Source organism: Pongo pygmaeus, chromosome 18, assembly GCF_028885625.2.
Source record: "Pongo pygmaeus isolate AG05252 chromosome 18, NHGRI_mPonPyg2-v2.0_pri, whole genome shotgun sequence".
NCBI classification, from domain to species: domain Eukaryota; kingdom Metazoa; phylum Chordata; class Mammalia; order Primates; family Hominidae; genus Pongo; species Pongo pygmaeus.
The window spans coordinates 44,128,511-44,155,244 of record NC_072391.2 but is presented as its reverse complement, the minus strand read 5'-3'; the positions used below and the strand labels follow the sequence as shown (position 1 = coordinate 44,155,244).

Genomic DNA, 26,734 nt, shown 5'->3' with positions numbered 1-26,734 from the left:
TATTTTTCATGCAAGAAATTTAATTGGAAAAAATTAAAACATTGAAATGAAAAGAAAATATCCATAATCCTTCCACCCTGTATATAAGATCAGTGTCAGCAATTTGGTGTATATCCCTTCCAATGTTTTTCTGTGTCTGTTTCTTTTGTTTGTTGTACAAGATTGGGATTATGGTACACATATAACTTTATTATCTGCTTTTTTGCCTGAAAAACATAAACAACCTTTTTTTCCCTGTCAGTACTCATGTAGGAAATTTTAAGCTTTGCTTCAGTGTTTATCTGCTCTTTTTAAAATTTTTTTTCTATATTCTCCATAGCCAACCAAGTATTTATTTGCACAATGCCAGAATGATATTTCCAAAAAGTAAAATTTGTCTAATAGACTTTATTTTTTAGAACAGTTTTAGGTTCACAGCAAAGGAAGTAGAGTTACCATAAGCCTCCTGCCTCCCTTTCCATCAGCATCTTGCACGAGAGTGGTGCATTTGTTACTAATGATGAGCCAACATCCATGCATCATTATCACCCAAAGCCTATAGCTGACATTAGGGTTCACTCGCAGTACAGTGTGCTCTGTGGGTTTTGACAAATGCGTGATGACATGTATCCGCCCTTATAGAACCATACAGAACATTCCCACTGCCCTAACAGTCCCCCGTGCTCTGCCTGTTCATCCCTCCCTTTCCCCAAACCACTGGCAATCGCTGATCTCTTCAGTATCTCCCTAGTCTTGCTATTTCCAGAATGCCATGTAACTGGAATCATACAGTATGGAGCCTTTTCCAGTTAGCAATTTGCATATAAGTTTCTTCCATGTCTTTTTGTGGCTTGATAGCTCATTTTTCACACCAAATAATACTTCATTGTCTAGATGTACCATGGTTTGTGTATCCATTCTGCTGAAGGACATCTTGGTTGCTTCCACATTTTAGCAATTATGAATAAAGCTGCTATTCATGTGCAGGTTTTTGTGTGGACATGAGTTAATTCATTTGAGTAAATTCTAATACATGCCACAACATGGATGAACCTTGAAACATTATGCTAAGTGAGATAAGCCAGACGCAAAAGCACAAATATGACTCCATTTATATAAGGTATCTAAAGTAGTAACATTCATAGAAACAGAAAGTGGAATGGTTATCAGGGTATTGTGGGGGAAGGGGGAAGGGGAGTTAATGTTTAATGGGTGTAGACTTTCAGCTTGGGGTGATTAAAAATTCTGAAAATAAAAAAATGGTGATGGTTGTACAACATTGTAAATGTGCTTAATGCCACTGAATTGTAAACTTAAAAATGGTGGAGCCAGGCGTGTGGTGCACACGTGTCATTCCAGCTACTCAGGAGACTGAGGCTGGAGGATTGCTTGAGCCTAGAAGTTCGAAGTTACAGTGAGCTATGATCACACCACTGCACTCCAGCCTGGATAACAGAGCAACACCCTGTCTTAAAAAAGATCAATATTATGAGTTTTATGTTATGTATAATTTACCACAATTAAAAAGTAGTAGCAGCTAGGTGTGGTGGCTTACACCTGTAATCCCAGCACTTTGGGAGGCTGAGGTGGGTGGATCACATGAGGTCAGGAGTTTGAGACCAGCCTGGCCAACATGGCAAAACCCCGTCTCTACTAAAAATACAACAATTAGCTGGGCGTGGTGGTGCATGTCTGTAATCCCACCCATTCAGGAGGCTGAGGCAGGAGAATTGCTTGAACCTGGGAGGTAGAGGTTGCAGACAGCCAATATTACACCACCGTACTCCAGCCTGGGCAACAGAGCAAGAATCTGTCAAAAAAAAAAAAAAAAAAAAACTAGTACCTAGTAAGCTGTTTTTTCACAGTGGCAGGGAAAAGAAAGATACACAGGATATCCTGCCTTGTGAAATAGTCCACAGGAGTTTGAGAACCAATAGTTTATATCAAAATGACTGATTGGATTAAATTTGTCAGGTATTTTATTTTTATTAACTAAATCAACTAACTGAAGTAATTGAAACATTAGTGTCATGAAGACACTGTTAGAATAGATGGTGGCTGCATATAAGTTTAGACTACTTGACAGAAAAAGACATCCAAAGAATACTCTTATTTGAATAATGTTTTTAAATATTTAAAGACAGTCAGCCAACTTCATATGTAAAGATACTTACTTTGGAGTCAAGTAGCTCTTTTTCCTCTATTCATGTTATAGATCATGAGAGCAACTTTAAATGGCCTATAGTTAAAATATAGACAAAGTGTAATAAAATGCTTAGGATTTCTAGAGTTTATCCCCTTTCATTTGCATTTTATAGTGCTTCACAGTTTTGATAGACATTATATTTAATTTTGTGCTAATGACAGTAATGTCAGGATTATGTAATATTTTATTTTACAGATGAGGAAACTGAGTCAAATTAAGTGATTTTCTTAGTTCATAGAATGGCAAATCCAGGACTAGTCCTGGATTGCATTTCACTAGGCAATACTTCCTACTCTATCATGTTGCCTTTATAATGTGGATGAGGTCACATTGGAGAAAAGCCTTATTAAAAAAAATGTGAATGAAGAGTCCACAATTTTATCACTAAAAGAGAAAACCAACACATGTCAAAATAAATAGGCAATGCATAATTAGCTAAATATGTCTCTGTCTGATGTTATTTCAAGTCATGTTAATAAAATAAATTTTGTCTAGGAAGTGGTAAATCTGGAAGAAACCTATTAACAATGGTGAGAAGTTCATATTTTTTTAATGAAATTCTCTACCGAGGGAGAGGCTCTTAATGGGTTGTTAGTTCCTGGACGTAACTGGGATAATTATGGACATTTTAATGCAATAATGACAATATCCTAGATTTCTGGAATATTTATGAAATAGTTCTGATTAATCTGTCAGACAGTTCCTGTGATTCCACTCCGCCATGCTATTTAAGATTTAAATTTCTCTTTGACATTTCTCTGCAAAAGAGCAGAAGTGTCTATTGTCCTCTTTCAGCAAGGATGAGTTTTGTTTATAAAGTTAAAAAAAACAGTTGCTGAGATATATTCTACATAAGCTAATAATTTTTTTCCACTTTTTAAAATATGTAATTTGATAGCTTTCTAAAGTATCTGGAATTAAAGACAATAGTTTTAACAGGAATTGAGTCTCTAGTTGTACACAATTAAATTGCGTATTGAAATAGATTTTCCAGGCCGAGTGCGGTGGCTCACGCCTGTAATCCCACCACTTTGGGAGGCCGAGGCAGGCAGATCACAAGGTCGGGAGTTTGAGACCAGCCTGACCAACATAGTGAAACCCTGTCTCTACTAAAAATATAAAAAATTAGCTGAGTGTGGTGGCAGACACCTGTAATCCCAACTACTTGGGAGGCTGAGGCAGGAGAATTGCTTGAACCCGGGAAGCAGAGGTTGCAGTGAGCGGAGATTGCGCCACTCTACTCCTGCCTGGGCAACAGTGTGAAACTCCACCTCAAAAATAAACAAAAATAAAGAAATAGATTTTCCAGAAATCTGAGACATTTTAGACTACCCAGCAATTTTTTTTATTCTGGCAGTTGGGTATATACAAAGGTTCTATCTGAACTTTAAAATAATTTTTTAAAGATACCTGTGTTTATAATTTCTAAAACTTTATTTTTATTGTGGTAAAAATTATACATAACAAATTTACCCTTTAACCTTTTTTTTTTTTTTTTTTTAAGACTCATTTTCTCACCTAGGCTGAAGGGCAATAACGCTATCTCTGCTGTCTGCAGCCTCAACCTCCTGGGCTCAAAAGATCCTCCCAGGTCAGCTTCCCAAGTAGCTGGGCCTACAGGCATGAGCCACCATGCCCAGCTCTCTTTAACCATTTTTAAGTATGTAATTCAGTGGCGTTAAGTACATTCACAGTATTACGAAACCATCACCACCATCCATTTAAGCCGAAGTTTAGAAGACAAATTTTAATATGTTTCAGCATAAAGGAACTTCATTCCTTTTTAAGGCCAAATAATATTCTGGTATATTGTATATGTGATGTTCTGTTTACCTGTTCAGCTCTGACAGTTGATGTGAGTTTGCAAGTAGCATAAATAAATTATTCATTATGGAATCAAAAATATAAACGTGATTAAATAAATGTCGATCCTGTAAGTGAGCTCCTAAATGACCAATGATATGTAGTTTTCACCAATGAAAGCTTCTCTTACCTTGCTATGAAATGGAACGTTAGATGTAATGTAAGACATCGAGGCTTAAAGTAACTATCTCAGTACCAATGACTTTCTTCTTTTTTCTGTTACAGATCCAGACTTTACTTACCTAGGAGGTATTTTAAATCCCATTCCAGGTTTAGTATATTACCACTTGTTCCTCTTGGCATTTTTTATCAGTCTTATGTTCCTTTGAACACCTTTCATGTATTCCTTCCAGATTGTCAGTTCGAGCTCTCAGGAGCTGATGGAATAGTGCGCTCTAGTCAGGTAGAACAAGAGGAGAAAACAAAACCAGGCCAAGCCGTTGATTGCATCTGGACCATTAAAGCCACTCCAAAAGCTAAGGTATTATTATGTATTGAGTCGCTTCAGAGAAGAACATCATGATAAGGCATGATTTGCAAAATGTGTAATTTTGGTTTGTGTAAATATTTATTGACTACATAAACTGATATTGCAACTTTTTAAAATGTATTTTATTTCACTTACTTTATTGGCACCTACTAAGATCCCAGCATTATTATAGTTAAATAAACTGGAATTCCTGAAATTCTTCAGGAATATTACCTATAAAGATTCTCAATTATAAAAGATTAAGATTCTTAAGACCTGTCAGTTCCCAATTGGTGAGGGTGCATATTGATCAGTATGATTATAGATTCATTAACATCTTTATGAGGAAGAAAATAGGCTACAAGAGGTGAAAGTGTGTTCTCAAAAGTTACAGAGTTGGTCGTAGCAATCTAAAAACGAAAACCCAAATGTGTTGAGTCTGTTCTTACCCTGCTGTCCTCTGCTACTCATGAGGTGCTTTTATTGGAAAGAACTGCAGAGAAGGATGTTTTTAAATAACTCTGACAGATTGAGATTGGATACTTTTGCATTTAATGTATACTTCTAGGAATATCAACAGAGTTAAAATTATATTTAATGCGTATTATGTAAAAAGAGGGAAAAGAGGAGAGAGTGAGGGTGGGAAAACATACCTCTCAAGAATCATGAAAATCAGATTTAAAGACTGGGTAATATGATAGATAAGGTAACCTGAAAACCCATCTGCTAGAAGACACGTGGAAACTGGGTAAAATGTGACAAATAATTCTTTTAAAAGCATATGTGTAAGCTCTAGGAAGGAGAAAAAGAGGGTAATGCTTATGGATGAGAAATGAAGAGAGAGAACTGTAAATTAATAAACTGAAATTGATGTTACAAATGCCCCTGGCTGACTTTCATAACCTGTTACTGCACAGGGGTAGACATACTGGGAGCTTCCTTTTAATTCCCATACTGAGAAAAGAAGAGTCCTGGGGTTCGCATGGCCTTTGTGAGACTCCCATGAAGCTGGAGCCCTCAAAGGGAGACAACTCACATGAAAGCATAGATTAGAAAAAATGTTTCACTACCACATGCTGATGACAAAGAAGCTTGTTTTTCTGGGTTTGGGCTCAGGGTGGGGTTGGAGGTGAGGCTGGGGTCCCCCCTAGCTTTATACTTAGAAACCCTGCCTTTATTAGGGTTTGAGAAATGAATTTACATTCCCTGCTCAACCCAGGAGTCACGAAGTTCAAAAAGTAACAGAATGGTTCTGGGTGCATTAAACCTTTGAGTCACCTGGCAAAAATAAATCTAAAAGTCACTAAGAAAGCTGCAAGGTTGGCATGGATAAAACACTGCTGCAGGTCAGCTCACAGTCCGCAGATTGTAAAACCCCTATGCCCACAGCCCACCATGGGTACCAGTTCACCGACATAACAAACAGGAAGGAGTTCCTTAGATCCCCAAGAACTTGAGTGTTTCACATATCCTACAAGAAGGAAACAGATGAGAAAGAAAAATGACCACGTCCATTTTTAAAATAACCAAGTAGGAGGTCTATAAGTTAAAAGTATGGCTATTAAAAGATGTATCTGAGGAAATTACCCACAGTGTATCGCTGGAAGAGGTGGCAGTTTATTGGAATTTTCCATAACTGATACTCTGTAGTGTGTAAGTCTGATGCCCGGATGTTCACGCACACATGTGACGTGCGGAGCACATTGCCTATCCGATGTGAAAAGGAAAAAAAAGAAAAAAAATTTCAAGAACTGATGAAAAGCATGACACAGGGTGACTCCCAAGCAGGAAATAAAAATTTAAGTGACACTGACATTGTACCCCACAGACAAGGAGAAAAGTTTTTAAACAATAGAGAAAATAGTCTACAAAAGGATGCTATTAAGATTGACACCAGAATTATCAATAGCAAAATAGAAGCCTGAAGACAATAGAATAATGTCTTCATAGTGTTAAGAGTGTTCATTGTCATTTAAGAATGAAGGCAGTGGCAGGGATGTAGGGATGATTAATGGGTACAAAAGTGTAATTAGATAGAATTAATATCTGGTATTTGATAGCACAACACAGTGACTACAGTCAATAATTTATTGTACAGTTTAAAATAACAGAGCATAATTGGGTTATTTGTAACACATGATAAATGCTTGAGATGATGGATCCCCCATTTATCCTAATGTAATTATTATGCACTATATACCTATATCATGATAGCTCATGTACCCTATAAATACATACATCTATATACATCATGTACCCTATAAATACATACAAAGTAATCCCAGCACTTTGGGAGGCCGAGGCAGGCGGATCACCAGGTCAGGAGATCGAGACCATCCTGGCTAACATGATGAAACCCCGTCTCTACTAAAAGTACAAAAAATTAGCCGGGCGTGGTATCGGGCGCCTGTAGTCCCAGCTACTCAGGAGGCTGAGGCAGGAGAATGGCGTGAACCCAGGAGGCGGAACTTGCAGTGAGCCGAGATCACTCCAGTGCACTCCAGCCTGGGCAACAGTGCAAGACTCCATCTCAAAAAAAAAAAAAGAAAAAAAGACATAAATAATATTAGAAATGGAAAAGTTATAAATCAACTACAGCAAGCATTTAAAACTATTATGAAACAAACTAAGCAGAAAGTAGACCTGCCGAACAAAAGAGGAAACTCTTTCTTTAATAAATAAATGACAATGGGGGAAAAAGAAAAAACAAGAACCTATAGATTAAAAGAGATATAAGAGTCAAGTGAACTTACTGATTCAAACTATAAATGGAGGGAACTGATGACAGTTAGAAGTTTGAACACTGGTATTTAATATTAAGTTATTTATTTGTTTGGTTTGATAATAGGATAAAGGTTATTTTTTAAGTGGCTTTAGTGATACAGAAATGTCTACAGATGCAATGATTTAATGTCTGAGATTTGTCTCTAGTATGTAAGAGGTAGAAGTGAGGAGAGACAGATAAAATAAGATTGGCTAGGTTATAATTGTTGAAGTCGGAAGCTGGGTACACATATTTTTGTCCGTTTTTGCATATTTGAAATTTTAATAAATGTTTCAGACTATCATAAGAGAATATTTTAAATAATGATTTGTCGGTAGATTTGTAAAGGGTATAAATGGTGTTGTTTGGAGAGTATGTAGGGAATCCCTGCTTTTTTCTGTCTTAATCAGAACTCACAACAGGTTGGGAGAATAAAATTCTAAGGAAAACTTGTCTTTCTGGCCAGAGGAACTAGATAGAGGAGACCATGTTGTCATCTGGAGAATATGAAGAAGTCTTGGAGAGGAGAGAACTAGAGCAGGGAAGCACTAATGCAGGCTTTCTTTCTGAGGTGCCTGTGTGTGGAACAGATCCAGGGAAATGTGGCAGCAGTGTTGGGAACCATGTTACAGTATAAACCACCTCTAAGTCCCTGAGCGTGTCACACGCTGGGCAAGCCTACCCAGCACAGCAGAGTCTTTGAACATTGGGACCACCACCCAAACAAAGAGAGACAGAATTTGCAGTCTGAACGCAACTTAGTTGATTGTCTGCAGAACCAAAACAAATAACAAAAAACGACATCCTCCAGGGATTTTTTTAACAGGATCCAAGTCACACAGCATAATATTTAAAATGTCCAAGATACAATGAAAAATTACCTACAGAGAACTAGGAAAATCTGGTTGATTTTTAATGAAAGGCAACCAATAGATCCCAACCCTAACCCAAATATTAAGAACTATCCAAAAATCTTTTTTTAATTAAAAAAAATGTTTTTAATAGAAATGGGGTCTCACAATGTTGCCTAGGCTGGTTTCAAACTCCTGAGCTCAAGTGATCCTCCTGCCTCAGCCTTCCAAAGTGCTAGGATTCCAGGTGTTAGCCACCATGCCCAGCCAGAATTATCAAAAATTCTAAAGCAGTGATAGAACCATGCTTCATGAGATAGCAGTAAACACTCTCAAAGAGTAGGAAAATAGGACTCAGCAGAGAAATAAACTAATTTTTTAAGTGAAAAATTTAGAACTAAAAGAAAAATCTGAATTTTTAACAGATAATCACTGTATGAGCTCAATAGGAAAATGGAGAAAATAGAAAGTCACTGAACTTGAATCAGTAGAAATTATCCAATCTGAAGTACAGAGGGGAAAAGATTGAAAACAAAGTAATTGAAAACTGTCTATGGGACAGTTTCAAAGGGCCTAACATTTGTGTTATTTAAGTCCTAGCAGGAGAAGAGATTGGCACAGAATAAATATTTGAAGAAAAAATTCCTAAAAAGTCCCAAACTTGAAGGACATATATCTACAGATTTAAGGAGCTCAGTGAACACCAAATAGGATAAACAAAAACAAAAAGCAATACCTGCACACATCAAAATCAAATTACTTGAAATCAAAGATTGAGATCTTGAGGTCTACCAGAGAAAAATGATGCATCTTGTATAAGGGAGCAGTGATTTGAAAGACTATTTTTTCTCTTTAGAAATGATGGAAGCCAAAGGTAGTGGATCAGAATCTTCACAAGCTGGGATAGGCAGTAAGGGGAACTGTGATGCAAAACTTCTTTCAAGAATGATAAAAGTAAGAGAATTTATCACCTATGCACTTGCTATAAAGGAAGTTATTTAGATAAAATAAATGATACTAGAAAAAAATCATGAAACTTCATGAATAAAGGGAAACGAATGGTAAATATCTGGGTAAATTTCAACCATTTTACCAGTATCAGGAATGAAAGAGAGAATGTCACTACAGACCCTACCAATATTAAAAGGAGTAAGAAGATATAGGGAACAGCTCTATGCCAGAAAATCAGATGACTTTGATGAAATGGGTAAATCTCTTAAAAGCTACACTGCTGCCCAAACATATCCCAGTAGAAATACACAACCCAAATCATCCTATGCTTATTCAAAAAATGAATTCATAAACAACTTCTAACAAAGAAAACTCTAGGCCTAGATGGGTTTGCTGGCAAATTGTACCAAACATTCAAGGAAGATACAATGCCAATTCTTTAGTATCATCCAGGAAATGAAAGAGCAGGGAACATGTCTAAACTTACTTTGTAAGATTTAAGCATTACCCTGATACCAACGGACAAAGAGACATTATAAGGAAACTATTGATCAGTATTCGTCAAGAAAATAGATGCAAAAATTTCAATAAAATATTAGCAAATCTAATTCAGCAATATAAAAAAATACATAATAGTAAAGCGTGGTTTATCTCAGGAATGCAAGTCTGGTTCAACATTTGAAAAATCAATGTAATTCACCATAAGGACTAAAGAATACTATGATTGTCTCCATTTGTTAAAATTCAACACCCATTCATGATAAAAATCTCAGAAACATGGGAACAGATGAGACTTCCATAACCTGAAGAAAGGTATCTACAAAAACCTACCAGCTAAACCAGGCACAATGGCATGCACCCATAGTTCTAGCTGTTAAGGAGGCTGATACAAGAGGATTGAGAATCACTTGAGCTCAGGAGTTCAAGGCCAGCCTGGACATCATAGTAAGATCCTGTCTCTTAGAAAACAAACAAACAAAAACAGAAAACCCTACAGCTGACACCATACTTAATGGTGAAAACCTGAATTTCCTCTTCAAAATCAGTAGCAAGCTAAGTCCTATTCAATGTTATACTAGAAGTTGTAGCCAGTACAAAAAAGCATATACAGATTGAAAAAAGAAGAAATCAATCTTTTTGAAGATATCGTTGTCTATATAAAAATTTCCATAACATCTAAAAAGCTCCTGGAACAAAAATATCAGGTTAGCAAGGTTGCAGGATGGAAGACCAGTATACAAAAATCAATTGCAGGTCAGGCACTGTGGCTCCTGCCTGTAATCCCAACATTTTGGGAGGCCAAGGCAGGCGGATTGCTTGAACTCAGGAGTTCAAGACCAGCCTGGGCAACCTGAAGAAACCCAGCCTCTACAAAAAAAATATATATATGTATAAATTAGCCGGGCATGGTGGCTGCACCTGTAGTCCCAGCTACCTGGGAGGCTGAGGCAGGAGGATCACTTCAGCCAAGGAGGTGGAGGCTGCAGTGAGCCAAGAGCACACCACTGCATTCCAGCCTGGACAACAAACTGAGACCCTGTCTCAAGAAAAAAAAAATCAATTGAATTTTTATATACTAGCAATGAAAACTGGAGTTCAAAATTAAGAAAACAGTACCATTTAAAATATTACTCCACCAAAAGAAAATGTGTAGTATCTGTAAACTGAAAACTTAAAAGACCATAATGAAAATATTCAGAGATGACCTAAGTAAATAGATATACTGTGTCAATATATTGATAGTCCCAGTAGGGCTAAAATGTCAGTTCTTATGAAAATGATCTACACAGATGAATACAATTTCAATCAAAGTCACAGCTATATTTTTTGTAAAGATTGACAAACTGATTCTAGAACATAATGGAAAAGCAAGGGATTATAAAAGCCAAAATTATTCTGAAAAAGAACAAACATGGAAGACTCATGACCTGATTTCAAGACTTACTTTGAAGCTTCAGTAACCAAGACTGTGGTACTGACAAAGGACAGACACACAGCTCAATGGAACAGGATAGTCCAGAGATTAGATTTATGCAAATATGATTCATTGATTTTTTGACATTCAAAGGAAATTGAGTGGAGAAAGGATAGTCTAACAGATGGTGCTGGAACAATTGAACCTCCATATTCAAAGAAAAAAAAAATGAACCCTCACCTGTTGGGTGTAGGTGTTGCCTCACCTACATCCAACACTGTATTTAAAAATTAACTCAAAATAAATCATGGACATAGATGTAAAATTATAAAACATTTAGAGGAGAATATATGAAAAGAATCTTACTGGGTTAGACAGAGTTTTTAGATGCAACACCAAAAGAGTATCCATAAAAGAAAAATTTAGGCTGGGTGCGGTGGCTCACATCTGTAATCCCAGCACTTTGGGAGGCTGAGGCGGGCGGATCTCGAGGTCGGGAAATTGAGACCATCCTGGCTAACACGGTAAAACCCCATCTCTACTAGAAATACAAAAAATTAGTTGGGCATGGTGGCGGGCGCCTGTAGTCCCAGCTACTCGGGAGGCTGAGGCAGGAGACTGGCGTGAACCCGGGAGGCAGAGCTTGCAGTGAGCTGAGATCATGCCACTGCACTCCAGCCTGGGCAACAGAGCGAGACTCCGTCTCAAAAAAAAAAAAAAGAAAAAGAAATTTATAAATTGGACTAATGAAAAAGCTTTTCTCTGTGAAAGACACTGTTGAGTGGAAAAAAAAAAAAAAAAAAAAAAAGCCTGTGACTGGGAGAAAAACAATCACCTATGAAAAGATATCTTTCATCCAGAACTCAAAACTCAACAATAAGAACAAAACCCAATTATAAAACAGATTTTAACAGATATTTCACCACAGAAGATTTAATCATTACAAAAATGCAAATTAAAACCACAATGAGATGGCACTATTCTCCGTTAGAATAACTGTAATTTAGAAAAATCACTAAGTGCTGGGAACTATGTAGAGCAGCTGAAACTCTGATACAGTCCTAGTAGGAGTGCAAAATGATAGAGCCGCTCTGGGAAACAGGTTGGTGGTTTCCTGTAAAGTAACTGTGTGACTCAGCCGTCTCTTCTGGATGGGTACCCGGGAGAAATGAAAGCTTATGTTCATGGAAAAAAACCTATATGTAAATGTTCATAACAACTTTATCTGTAATAACCAAAAACTAGAAATGTTTCAAGTGTTCTTTAGCTTTTAAAAGAATAGGCCAGGTGCGATGGTTCACGCCTATAATCCCAGCACTTTGGGAGGCTGAGGCAGGAGGATCACTTGAGGTCAGGAGTTCAAGAGTAGCTTGACCAACATGGTGAAACCCCATCTCTACTAAAAATACAAAAAAGTAGCCGGTCCTGGTGGCAGGTGCCTGTAATCCCAGCTACTTGGGAGGCTGAGGCAGGAGAATTGCTTGAACCCTTGAGGCAGAGGTTGCAGTGAGCCAAGATCGTACTACTGCACTCCAGCCTGGGCGACAAGAGCGAAAACTGCATCTCAAAAAAAAAAAAAAAAAGAATAAACTGTGGTACATCCATATAGTAAGATCTATTCAACAATAAAAAGGGATAAACTGTAGCTACATGCAGTAACCCCAAATGCATCATGCTAAATAAAATGAGCTAGACTCGATACATGCTGTGTGATTTCATTTATATGAAATTCTGGAAAAAGTGAACTGTAGGACAAAGAACAGATCATTGCCTACCAGCGATGAAGACTGGAGATGGATTTTGACTGCACAGTGACAGCACAAGAGAATTTGAGTGGGTTGTGGAACTGTTCTTGAAGTGTCAGCAAGGACTGAGTAATGGATTGAGTAGAGCAAGCAGACTCAAAGAATTTGCTTTAGAAGTATAAATTGTCTCGTTAGAATTCAACTGTAAAGAGAAAAAATATATAAATTGGTACAACCACTTTGGAGAGCTATTTCGGATGTGCTCTGGTAAAGCTGAAAATGGTCACATGCTACTACACAAGTATACTTCTAGATTTATACCCAAAGGAAATTGTCATACCTGTGCATAATGAGAAGACAACAATGTTTACAGCAGTATTAGCTAATTATAAAAGTAGAAGCAAGCTAAATGCCCAATAGGAGAATGGATACACAGTGATTTATTTCTATAATTGGTATGAGGTTTTAAAGTATGCGGAACAATACAACATTTTTATAGATACATAAGTATGAAAATATTAAGTATACATTAAATAAGTGAAATTAAACAATATTTATTAGATCTCCTTATTCTTCATTGAAGTATTCCATGAAGAGATAATTCCATATTCACAAATTTTTTAGGAGCATTACCTGGAATATTGACTGTAGAAGAATGTTGTATTGCTTTTAATAAAAGTAAATCAGTTAAACTTAAAAAAATTATACAGTTGACATGGGAATTGGATCAAATTTTAAAATTTAAATGTTTAAATGTGTAAATAGACCGGGCGCAGTGGCTCACGCTTGTAAACCCAGCACTTCGGGAGTCTGAGGCAGGCGGATCACTTGAGGTCAAGAGTTTGAGACCAGCCTGGGCAACATAGCGAAACCCCGTCTCTACTAAAAATACAAAAAATTAGCCAGGTGTGGTGGTGCACACCTGTAGTCCCAACTACTCAGGAGGCTGAGGCACAAGAATCTCTTGAATCGGGGGTGGAGGCTGCAATGAGAGCCGCGATCACGCGACTGAACTCCAGCCTAGGAGACAGAGTGAGATTCTGTCTAAAAAAAGAAAACAAACAAACAAAAAAATGTAAATAGATGATTTTATTTAAGAAATCTAAATTAAATGTTAAAGGTCACCGTTACCCTTGAATACTAAATGTGAGAAACTAGTTAATGGGTGATGTTTAAGAAAAATATCCATTTATAAATATAAAAAAGAAGCCAGTCATGGTGGCCCATGCCTGCAGTCCCAGCACTTTGGGAGGCCGAGGAGGAAGGATCACTTGAGCCTGGCAGTTCAAGACCAGCCTAGACAACATGGCAAGACCCTGTCTCTATTTTTAAAATTAAAAATATATTTTAAAAATAAATATACAAAAGAAGACATCAGTGTTTAATAAGAGTATACAAATAATGTTTTAGTCCACTTTTATCAGTGGCCTTTTCATGATAGTAACTTTCTGGGGATTTCATTTCTGTTGGGGTCTTCAGGGGCTCCAATAAATAGCATCCCTTTTCCCTGCTGGAGTGCTGAACCAATTGAGAAATAAAAGTGTCAGTGTAGGGAGTCGGAAAAGCCTCTTTACCACAGTGAAGGCTAGGATAGAGAGAGCAATGCGGAGAGATGATCTAATTAGTGTTGGCAACTCCTTACCCACCAGTTCTACCTCTCACCTAAGTCTAGAACAGCCGGTTCCACTCCAGGGAAAGTTTGCATCTGCAGAGCAGACCGGCACTCCCACTTCCTATGAGGGGAGGGAAAAAGAAACCAAACTCCCACCATCCAGGTAACTTGCCCTGCCTCCCTGGGTAGGATATAGGGATAGGGTAAGAGGTCACTTACTTGATAAAAGATGTAAGTAAAAGATCCCTTCTCATGCAATTTGGAGTAAAAGAAAAGTAGTTGATGCCCTTCTCCCAACATTACAATTTGTCAGATTCACGTTATGAATATTTCCCAAAAATTTGTTGAACTAAACAATTCAATATTTAGCTGTATTTACAGTAGAAAAGTGCTATGATCTTGTTATTATTTATCTTTAACTCTTGATGTTTTTTAAAAAATATGTCTTTGAAGAGCATTTACTATAGCCTTATATAATACCTTATTTATTTGGATTAAAAGAAAAGCAGAGAATAAATATAAATACTTCAAAGAAAAGCAGAGAGTAAATATAAATACTTCAGACAGCTTGATTATTTTACTGATACTTCTACCAAGTCATAATTTTACAAGACTAGTCATTTTCTCATTGCCTGCCATGAGCAAGAATTATACTGGATGAAAATGAGCCAGTGACCTTCCATTGGAAGACGTCACAGTCTAGTGGAAGAGGGAAGTCATTACAGCATTAGTGCTTGCTACCAGAGTGTGAGTGGAGGGTTTGGGTTATATAAGTGATGGAAAACTAATGAGAACCGTTCATATATTTAAGAAAACATATTGCTTCTTTGTTAAAATACATGCATGAAGACTTTGTAAAGTTTTGAACGGGAAATCCTGTTTCATTACCAATTTTCCACCATTCTCACGGAAGTGGTGAACCAGTTATTTCAAATAAACCAAAATTATTTAGTCAAAATGTAATTCTTTAAGCTGTATTTTGTAAGTTGTTCTCTCTTAGTTTTATGCCATCAAGGTGTTTGGTGGGGTGGGGGGGAATATATGACATGACATTTTTGTTTTATTAATCCCTTTGAATTAAAGGGTAGGTGTGGCATACTGCTCCCTCAGAGATAATAGCTAGGAAGTGAATACTCATTAAATCTCTTGAATGGCAATTCAAAGGTAATCTTTATTCACTCACTCAAATTTTATTTTAATCGTAGAGTCACATATGAGAAACTAGAGCCCAAACAGGGAACACTGTGTGAGTATGTAAAGCACTTCATGCAATGAGAAGGACGCACATTTAGAGTCAGATCAACCTGGGTTTAATCCTTGCCACCAAATAACAGATTCATCTCTGCCCACAAAAAAACATGATACCTACTTCATTAGGCTCTTCTGGAGATTAATGCTTAAAATCTAAATGCACAATGTAAGAGAAATCGCCAAACAAGAATGGGTCAAGAGTGCTTAGGAAATAACTTAGAACCATTTAGCTATAAAATTTGAATGGGGGATGCTAATAGAACTTCCTTTGATAGTACAGTTGATGTCTGCCTGTCTGAAAATGCAGGCATTGTTAAGAGGTGAAATAAAGCAACCATGTAGAACAGTAAGATATTGTGTAAATAAATAATAGGACATCCGGGAATAGGTATGGCTAAGAGTATAGATAAAAACATTTGTATACGTTACAGCTAAAGTAGGATGTGTATATCTTACAATTGAACACAGGTTTTTTTAATGTGCAGAAAAACTGAAAAGAAACTCACCAATTAATCACATGCATTGTTGGAATAATAGAAATATGAGTGATTATTTTATTTTCTCTCCTGTCCAGTACCATGAGATTGCTTTTATAATGAGAAACATGTGAGATAGTTATGCCTTGTGAGCAAAAAGTTTCTACTCTTTATAGACAAAACACAAAGTAAGTTCCTTAATGCTTGTTTCCATTATTAAGACAACCAAAGAAACAGATCATTAATCTTAGTTCCTCTAACTATTTAGGCATCAGCCATTTATCTATTACAGTTTTCTGTCAGCTGTCATTCGGTGTACCATGTTGTCTGTGGAAAATAGAAATAGAAAAATTCAAATTAATGTATCTTTTTAAAAGCAGTGTTTTTGTGTTAATATTACAGATTTATTTGAGGTTCCTAGATTATCAAATGGAGCACTCAAATGAATGCAAGAGAAACTTCGTTGCAGTCTATGATGGAAGCAGTTCTATTGAAAACCTGAAGGCCAAGTTTTGCAGCACTGTGGCCAATGATGTAATGCTTAAAACAGGAATTGGAGTGATTCGAATGTGGGCAGATGAAGGTAGTCGGCTTAGCAGGTTTCGAATGCTCTTTACTTCCTTTGTGGAGCGTAAGTAAATAATTCCTATAGTATTGAGATCTTTTACATATTTTTCACTCATTCACAGTACACTCAGCATTTACTTTTTAAAAATATTTATTTTAGGATGTATTTTTTTTGTTTTACTACAGCTCTTTTTAATGCAAGAATATTATTTAAATTTAAAATGTTTTAAATTTTATTTAATTTTTAGAGGTGGGGTCTTGATTTGTTGCCCAGGCTGGCCTTAAACTCCTGGGCTCAGGCGATCCTCTGCTTCACCCTCCCAAGTAGCTGAGACTACAGGCACATGGCACTATACCAGGCAGCATTTACTTTTGACAAAAATGTGTAAGTCACAAGGTAGAAGCAACTATATCTTGGTCCCTGTTCTTTTGGAATGGACTGGTATGGGTGAAAAAAACCATGTTAACATAATCAATTGGAACATTCATTATAAAGGTGTAAACAAATGGTAGAGATTGCAGACAGGGAAGACTTATACTTTCTCTCAAGATTTTCTAACTTATTAGTAGTAGTAATTTAGTTTGGTGAATAGTTACGAATCCAGGAAACTATGGTCATCAAAGATTTAGATACGCCATAGATCTTTTTCTTTTTAAATAACTTTAAACTTACAGAACATTGTAAAAATGATAGATTCCCTATGTGCCGTTCACTCAGATTCCCCTAATGCCAACATCTCTCAAAGCCAGAGTAAAACTGAAAATTAACACAGATACGATATTATTAACTAAGCTATAGACTGGATTCCAGTATCTCTAGTTTTGCCATGAATGTCCTTTTATGATCCAGTTTCCCACATTGCTTTTAGTTGTCAAGTATCCTTAGCCTTCTCCATCTATGACAGTTACTCTGTCTGCGTCTTTCCTCGGCACATTGTCAAGAGTACTAGCTAGCCAGTTTACTAGAATGTCCATCAGTTTGGGTTTGTCTAATGTTTCTTAGGGATTCCATTGAGGCTGTGTATTTCTGTCAGGAATACCACAGAAACTATGTTGTGCCCTTCTAACTACATCACGTCAGTGAAGCAGGGGCACATGGTATCATTTTGTCTTATTGCTGGTGATGTTAACTTTGATCACTTCATTAAGGTGCTGTCTGCCAGTTTTCTTCACTAAAAAGTTGCTATGTTTTCCTTTCTAATTAATAAGTCTCTTTGAGACTATGCCGATATCTTCTCACCCACTAATTTTAGCATCCATTGTTGGCTTCTGCTTGTAACAGTTACTACTGTAGAGTTTACCTAATCATGATTTTCTATTTCCATCATACCTTCTGTATACTTTAATTAGCATTCTGCTGTGAGAAAAACTATCCCTTTTTCCTCACTTATTCAGTTATTAATAATTACATCAGTATCGGCTCATGGATATTTTATTTTATTCTATTGTTATAATATTAATAATATTATTATTATGACCGGGCATCATGGCTCATGCCTGTAATCCCAGCACTTTGGGAGGCTGAGGCGGCCGATCACTTGAGGTCAGGAGTTCGAGACCAGCCTGGGAAACATGGTGAAACCCTCGTCTCTACTAAAAATACAAAAATTAGCTGGGCATGGTGGCAGGTGCCTATAGTCCCAGCTACTCAGGAGGCTGAGGTGGGAAAATCACCTGAGCCCAGGAGGTCAAGGCTGCAGTGAGCTAAGATCACACCACTGCACTCCAGCCTGGGTGACCAGAGTGAGACTGTCTCAAAAAAAAATTATTATTTTTCTATGATACTAACATTATTTTGTTGCTCAAAGCCCGAGATTTCCAAGGAGCCCTTTCTTCATCTTAAACAGCGAGAAACCTAATTATCTGAAATGGATTAATTTGTTTAATTCTAATATACACAAAAAGTAACTTCACAATTGCTAATCCATATCCCTTTGAGAAATTTCCTAACAAAATACCTTATGTACAGTTCTTTTTGTGTTTAACTTTACTGTCAAGATACTGTTTTCCAGTTACTCAGGCTAGTGGTTTATATTTCATTTTGTGCCCCCCCATCATGGTTTCTGTACATTGTTTTTATGTGGGGGTTCTGGAAACATAATTGTTCCTAGAGAGCCCACATCCCAAGAGGGACACTTGGAAGTGTCCTTGCCTCCTTCATTCTCTGCCTTCCATTTCTTCCCTCTATCTGGATTTCTTTTTGCACAAATGAGCAGATACATGTGTATTTTCTTATGTGCCATTTTTTCTTACGTGAAGGACAGCATTATTCTTCTACACTTTATGTTTTTAACTTTAAAGTATATCCTGGTCAGGTGCAGTGGCTCACACCTGTAATCCCAGCTCTTTGGGAGGCCAAGGTCGGCAGATCACTTGAGGTCAGGAGTTTGAGACCAGCCTGGGCAACGTGGCAAAACCCCATCTCTACTAAAGATACAAAAATTAGTGGGGCATGGTAGCACGCGCCTATAATTCCATCTACTGGGGAGGGTGAGGCATGAAAATTGCTTGAAACTGGGAGGTGGAGGTTGCAGTGAGCTGAGATCCGGCCACTGCGCTCTCCAGCCTGTGTGACAGAGTGAGACCCTGTCTCAAAAAAAAAAAAAAAAAAAAAAAAAAAAATTATATCCTGGAAACCATTCCATATCAATTCATAGAGCACATTTTTATTTTATAGCTGCATAGTAGAGCATTGTATATACCAACTTTATTTTATCTTCTACTTATGGTGGGCATATAGGTTATTCCCAATATTTGCAGTTATAAACAAGCTACAGTGAATAATGTTATGCGTATGTCTTTTTGTATTGTTGGAGACATATCATCAGGATAAATTCCTAGAAGTGGGATTGTTTGGTATAAAAAGTTGTGTAATTTGCTTAGATATTGCCAAAAACCCTTCCAGGAGGGTTGTAGCTTTTTTTTTCAACTGTGGCAAAATATACATGGCATAAAATTTACCCTCAGTCACTTTTAAATGTACAAATCAGTGGCATTAAGTACATGCACATTGTTGTGCAACCATCACCACTGTCTTTAGAGCATTTTTATTATCCCAAACTGAAACTCTATACCCATGAAACAGTTCCTTCCCATTTTTCTCTCTCCCTACCCTGGTAACCTCTATTCTACTTTCTGTCTCTATGAATTTCCATATTCTAGGTAACTCATAGTAGAATCATATAATATTTGTCCTTTTATGTCTGGCTTATTTCACTTAGCATAATGATTTCAAGGTTCATCCATGAAATCTTTTCATGGTTCATCCATGTGATCATATGTATCAGAATTTTATTCTTTTTTAAGGCTAAATAATATTCCATAAGTAAATGCCACATTTTCTTTATACATTCATTCATCTGTTGATGGATGTTTGATTGTTTCTACCTTTGGGCTATGATGAATACGCTGCTGTGTAGAATTGCTGAATCATATGGGAAATCTGTGTTTAAGATTTTGAGGAACCAGCAAACTTTTCCACAGCGGCTGCACCGTTTTACACACCGACCAGCAGTGCACAGAGGGTTCCAGTTTCTCCACATCTTCACCAGTACCTGTTATTTTTCATATTTTTGGATAATAGCCATCCTAATATGTGTAAAGTAACATCTCATTGTGGTTTTGATTTGCCTAATGATTAGTAATGTTGAGCATTTTCCCATGGGCTTCTTGACTATTCATACATCTTCTTTGCAGAAAGGTCTCTTCACATCCTTTGCCCGCTTTTGAATTTTTTTTTAAGTTGTAGACGTTCTCTGCGTATTCTAGATATTAATCCCTTATTGTGTATGTGATTAGCAGACTTTTTTGCATTCTGTTTGTTGTCTTTTCACTCCCTTGATATAGTGTCGTTTCAGGTACAAAAGTTTTTAATTTTAATGAAGCCCAATTTAATGTGGTTTTTTTTTGTTGTTGTTTTTGGTGTGATATCCAAGAAATCATTGTCAAAACCATTGTCATGAAGCTTTTCTCATATGTTTTCTTCTGAGAGTTTTATAGTTTTGGCTCTTGTAATACATTTAGGTCTTTGATGTATTTGGAGTTAATTTTTGTATATAGTGTAAGTTAAGGCTCCAACTTCATTCTTTTTCATGTGGATATCCAGCTTTCCTAGGATCATTTTTTGAAAACAGTGTCCTTTCCCATTGAATGGTCTTGGCACTCCTGTCAAAAATCAATTAGATCTGGGCACAGTGGCATACACCTGTAGTCCCAGCTATACAGGAGGCTGAGGCAGGAGGATTGCTTGAGTCCAGGAGTTTGAGACCAGCCTGGGCAGGAGTTCAAGACCAGCCTGGTCAACATAGCAAAACCCCATCTCTATTTTTCTTTAAAGAAGTAAAAAAAAAAAAAAAAAAAAGACCGGGCACAGTGGCTCATGCCTGTTATCCGAGCACTTTGGGAGGCCAAGGTGGGTGGAACACCTGAGGTCAGGAGTTTGAGACCAGCCTGGCCAACATGACGAAACCCCATCTCTACTAAAAATACAATATTTAGCCAGGCGTGGTGGCGCACGCCTGTAATCCTAGCTTCTTGGGAGGCTGAGGCAGAACAGTCGCTTGAACCTGGGAGGCAGAGGTCACAGTGAGCCAAGATCATGCCACTGCACTCCATCCTGGGCAACAGAGCTAGACTCTGTCAAAAAAATATATATATATATTATGTGAAGATTTATTTCTGGTCCCTCAATTTCATTGGTCTATGTGTCTGTTGTTATGCCAGTAGCAACTGTTTTGATTACTGTAGATATGTAGTAGGTTTTGAAATCAGGAAGTATGAGTCCTCTAACTTTTTTCTTGTTTTTCAAAACTGGATTGGCTATTCATGGTTCATTGAGATTTCATGAACTTTAGGATGACTTTTTCTATTTCTGCAGAAACACTGTTGGGATTTTGATAGGGATCATTTTAAATCTGTGGGTCACTTTGAGTATTATTGTCATCTTAACTGTATGAAGTCTTCCCATTCATGAACACAGGATGTATATTCCCATTGATTTTTCATCTGTAATTCATTCAGCAATGTTTTGTAGTTTTCAGCATACAAATGTTTTGCCCCGTTGGTTAAATTTATTCCTAATATTTTATTCTTTTTAATGCTGTTATATTGGAATTATTTTCTTAATTTCCTTTTCTAATTGTTAATTGGCAGTGTTTAGAAATGCAACGGATTTGTGTATATGGGTTTTGCATCCTGCAACTTTGTTGACTTAGTTTATTAGCTCTAACGGGGTGTGGGTGGGTGGGTGGGTGTGATCTTTAGGGTTTTCTGCATATAAGATTGTGTTGTCTGTGAACAGAGAAAATCTTATATCTTCCTTTCCAATTTGGATACCTTTTATTTCCTTTTCTTGCCTAATTGCTCTAACCAGAACTTCCAGTATGTATTCAATAGAAGTGAAATTGGGTATCTGTCTTATTCATGATCTTAGTGGAGCTCTGTCCTTCACTACTGATTATGATGTTAGCTCTGGGTTTTTCATATATAGCCTTTGTCATGTGAAGGAAATTTTTTTTCTATTCATAGTTAATTGAATGTTCTTATCATGAAAGGCTGTTGAATTTTGTCAAATGCTTTTTTAAAAATTCATTGAGCTCATCATGTAGTTTTTTTCCCTTACTGTAAATGTGATGTATTAAATTGGTGGACTTTTGTATATTGAACCACTCATGCATTCTGGGAATAAATCCCACTTGTTCTTGGTGTATAATCATTTTATATGTTGCTGAATTCTGAAGTAGTAATTTTCTTGAGGATTTTTATATTAATATTCATAAGGGATATTGGTCTTTAGGTTTTTTTGTGTATCTTTTTCTAGCTTTGGTATCTTTTTCTAGCTTTGGTAATTCTGGCCTCATAGAATGAGTAACTAGTTCTGGCCTCATAGAATGAGTAACTAGTGTTTGTTCTTCAACTTTTTCAAAGAGTTTGAGGATTAGTGTTAATTTTTTTTTATTATTACAATACTTGAAGTTCTGGGACACATGTGCAGAACGTGCAGGTTTGTTACGTATACACCTGCCATGCTGGTTTGCTGCATCCATCAACCCATCATCTACATTTCTCCTAATACTATTCCTCCTCTAGACCCCCACCCCTCAACAGGCCCCAGTGTGTGATGTTCCCTCCCCTCCCTGTGCCCACGTGTTCTTATAGTTCAGCTCCCACTTATGAGTGAGAACATGCAGTGTTTGGTTTTCTTTTCCTGTTTTAGTTTGCTGAGAATGATGGTTTCCAGCTTCACCCATGTCCCTGCAAAAGACATGAACTCATCCTTTTTTATGGCTGCATAGTATTCCATGGTATATGTGTGCCACATTTTCTTTATCCAATCTATCATTGATGAGCATTTGGGTTGGTTCCAAGTCTTTGCCATTATGAATAGTGCTGCAATAAACATATGTGTGCATGTGCCTTTATAGCAGCATGATTTGTAATCCTTTGGATATATATCCAGTAATGAGATTGCTGGGTCAAATGGTATTTCTGGCTCTAGATCCTTGAGGAGTCTCCATACTCTTCTACGATGGTTGAACTAATTTACACCCCCACCAACAGTATAAAAGAGCTCCTGTTTATCCATATCCTCTCCAGCATCTGTTGTTTTCTGACTTTTTAGTGATAGCCATTCTAAATGGCGTGAGATGGTAGCTCATTGTGGTTTTGATTTGCATTTCTCTAATGACCAGTGATGATGAGCTTTTTTTCATATCTTTCTTGGCTGCATAAATGTCTTCTTTTGAGAAGTGTATGTTCATATCCTTCACCTGCTTTTTGATGGGGTTGGGTTTTTTTTTCTTGTAAATTTAAGTTCCTTATAGATTCTAGATATTAGGCCTTTGTCGGATGGATAGATTGCAAAAATTTTCTCCAATTCTGTAGGTTGCCTGTTCACTGTGATAATGGTTTCTTTTGCTGTGCAGAAGCTCTTTAGTTTAGTTAGATCCATTTGTCAATTTTGGCTTTTGTTGCCATTGCTTTTGGTGTTTTAGTCATGAAGTCTTTGCCCATGCCTATCTCCTGAATGGTATTGCCTAGGTTTTCTTCTAGGGTTTTTATGGTTTTAGGTCTTATGTTTAAGTCTTTAGTCCATCTTGAGTTACTTTTTGTATAAGGTCCAGTTTCTGGAAGGGGTCCAGTTTCAATTTTCTGCATATGGCTAGCCAGATTTCCCAATACCATTTATTAAATAGGAAATCCTTTCCCCATTGCTTGTTTTCGTCAGATCTGTCAAAGATCAGATGGTTGTAGATATGTGATGTTGTTTCTGAGGCCTCTGTTCTGTTCCATTGGTCTATGTATCTGTTTTGATACCAGTACCTTGCTGTTTTGGTTACTGTACCCTTGTAGTATAGTTTGAAGTAAGGAAGCATGATGCCTCCAGCGTTGTTCTTTTTGCTTGGGATTGTCTTGGCTATACAGGCTCCTTTTTGGTTCCATACGAAATTTAAACTAGTTTTTTCTAATTCTGTGAAGAAAGTCAAATGGTAGCTTGATGGGGATAGCATTGAATCTATAAATTACTTTGGGCAGTATGGCCATTTTTACGATATTGATTCTTCCTATCCATGAGCATGGAATGTTTTTACATTTGTTTGTGTCCTCTCTTATTTCCTTGAGCAGTGGTTTGTAGTTCTCCTTGAAGTGATCCTTCACATCCCTTGTAAGTAGTATTCGTATGTATTTTATTCTCTTTGTAGCAATTGTGAATGGGAGTTCACTCATGATTTGGCTCTCTGTTTGTCTGTTATTGGTGTATAGGAATGCTTGTGATTTTTGCACATTGATTTTGTATCCTGAGACTTTGCTGAAGTTGCTTATCAGCTTTAAGGAGATTTTGGGCTGAGACAATGGGGTTTTCTAAATATACAATCATGTCATCTGCAAACAGAGATAATTTAACTTCCGGTCTTCCTGTTTGAATACCCTGTATTTCTTTATCTTTCCTAATTGCCCTGGCCAGAACCTCCAATACTATGTTGAGTAGGAGTGTTGAGAGAGGGCATCCTTGTCTTGTGCCAGTTTTCAAAGGGAATGCTTCCAGCTTTTGTCCATTCAGTATGATATTGGCTGTGGGTTTGTCATAAATTGCTCTAATTATTTTGAGATACGTTTCATCAATACCTGGTTTATTGAGAGTTTTTAGCATGAAGGGGTGTTGAATTTTATAGAAGGCCTTTTCTGCATCTATTGAGATAATAATGTATTTTTTCTCATTGGGTCTGTTTATGTGATTTGCCTATGTTGAACCAGCCTTGCATCCGAGGGATGAAGCTGACTTGATTGTGGTAAATAAGCTTTTTGATGTGCTGCTGGATTTAGTTTGCTAGTATTTTATTGAGGATTTTCACATCAATGTTCATCAGGGATTTTGGCCTGAAATTTTCTTGTTTGTTGTGTCTCTGCCAGGTTTTGTTACCAGGATGATGCTGGCCTCATAAAGTGAGTTAGAGAGAAGTCCCTCTTTTCTGTTGTTTGGAATACTTTCAGAAGGAATGGTACCAGCTCCACTTTGTACCTCTGGTAGAATTCGGGTGTGAGTCCATCTGGTCCTGGGCTTTTTTTGGTTGGTAGGCTATTAATTACTGCCTCAATTTCAGAACTTGTTATCGGTCTGTTCAGGGATTCAACTTCTTCCTGGTTTAGTCTTGGGAGGGTGTATGTGTCCAGGAATTTATCCATTTCTTCTAGATTTTCTAGTTTATTTGCGTAGAGGTGTTTATAGTATTCTCTGATGGTAATTTCTGTTTCTGTGGGATCAGTGATGATATCTCCTTTATCATTTTTTATTGTGTCTATTTGATTCTTCTCTCTTTTCTTCTGTATTAGTCTGACTAGCGGTCTATTTTGTTAGTCTTTTCAAAAAACCAGTTCCTGGACTCATTGCTTTTGTTTTTTTGTGTCTCTGTCTCCTTCAGTTCTGCTCTGATCTTAGTTATTTTGTCTTCTGCTAACTTTTGAATTTGTTTGCTCTTGCTTCTCTAGTTCTTTTAATTGTGATGTTAGGGTGTCGATTTTAGATCTTTCCCACCTTCTCCTGTGGGCATTTAGTGCTATAAATTTCCCTCTAAACACTGCTTTAGCTGTGTCCCAGAGATTCTGGTATGTTGTGTCTGTTCTCATTGGTTTCAAATAACTTATTTATTTCTGCCTTAATTTAGTTATTTACCCCATAGTCATTCAGGAGCAGGTTGTTCAGTTTCCATGTAGTTGTGTGGTTTTGAGTGAGTTTCTTAATCCTGAGTTCTAATTTGATTGCACTGTGGTCTGAGAGACTGTTTGTTATGATTTCTGTTCTTTTGCATTTGCTAAGGAGTGTTTTACTTCCAATTATGTGGTCAATTTTAGAATGAGTGTGATGTGGTGCTGAGAAGAATGTATATTCTGTTGATTTGGGTTGAAGAGTTCTGTAGATGTCTATTAGGTCTGCTTGGTCCAGAGCTGAGTTCAAGTCCTGACTATCCTTGTTAATTTTCTGTCTCATTATCTGTCTAATATTGACAATGAGTTGTTAAAGTCTTTCACTGTTATTGCATGGGAGTCTAAGTCTCTTTATAGGTCTCTAAGAACTTGCTTTATGAATCTGGGTGCTCCTGTATTGGGTGCATATATATATTTAGGATAGTTAGCTCTTGTTGCATTGATCCCTTTACCATTATGTAATGCCCTTCTTTGTCTTTTTTGATCATTGTTAGTTTAAAGTCTGTTTTATCAGAGACTAGGATTGCAACCTCTGCTTTTTTTTTTTCTTGCCATTTGCTTGGTAAATATTCCTCCATCTGTTTATTTTGAGCCTATGTATGTCTTTGCACATGAGGTGGATCTCCTAAATGCAGCACACTGATGGGTCTTGACTCTTTATCCAATTTGCCAGTCTGTGTCTTTTAATTGGGGGCATTTAGCCCATTTACATCTAAGGTTAATATTGTTATCTGTGAATTTGATCCTGTCATTATGATGGTAGCTGGTTATTTTGCCCATTAGTTGTTGCAGTTTCTTCATAGTGTCAATGGTCTTTAAAATTTGGTATGTTTTTGCAGTGGCTGGTACTGGTTTTTCCTTTCCGTATTTAGTGCTTTCTTCAG

At 37.1% G+C, this 26,734-nt stretch overlaps 1 protein-coding gene across 2 annotated transcripts in view; it reads left to right on the top strand.

The window, feature by feature from the left end:
* NETO2 (neuropilin and tolloid like 2) overlaps nucleotides 1-26,734 on the top strand; it is a 60,086-nt gene that overhangs the window by 16,831 nt on the left and 16,521 nt on the right. For both annotated transcript variants that reach the window (XM_054452895.2, XM_054452897.2), the window contains exons 5-7: nucleotides 4,274-4,318; nucleotides 4,402-4,529; nucleotides 16,485-16,713. In XM_054452895.2, the coding sequence (XP_054308870.1) occupies nucleotides 4,274-4,318; nucleotides 4,402-4,529; nucleotides 16,485-16,713 (402 nt within the window). The remainder of the gene's footprint in view (nucleotides 1-4,273; nucleotides 4,319-4,401; nucleotides 4,530-16,484; nucleotides 16,714-26,734) is intronic.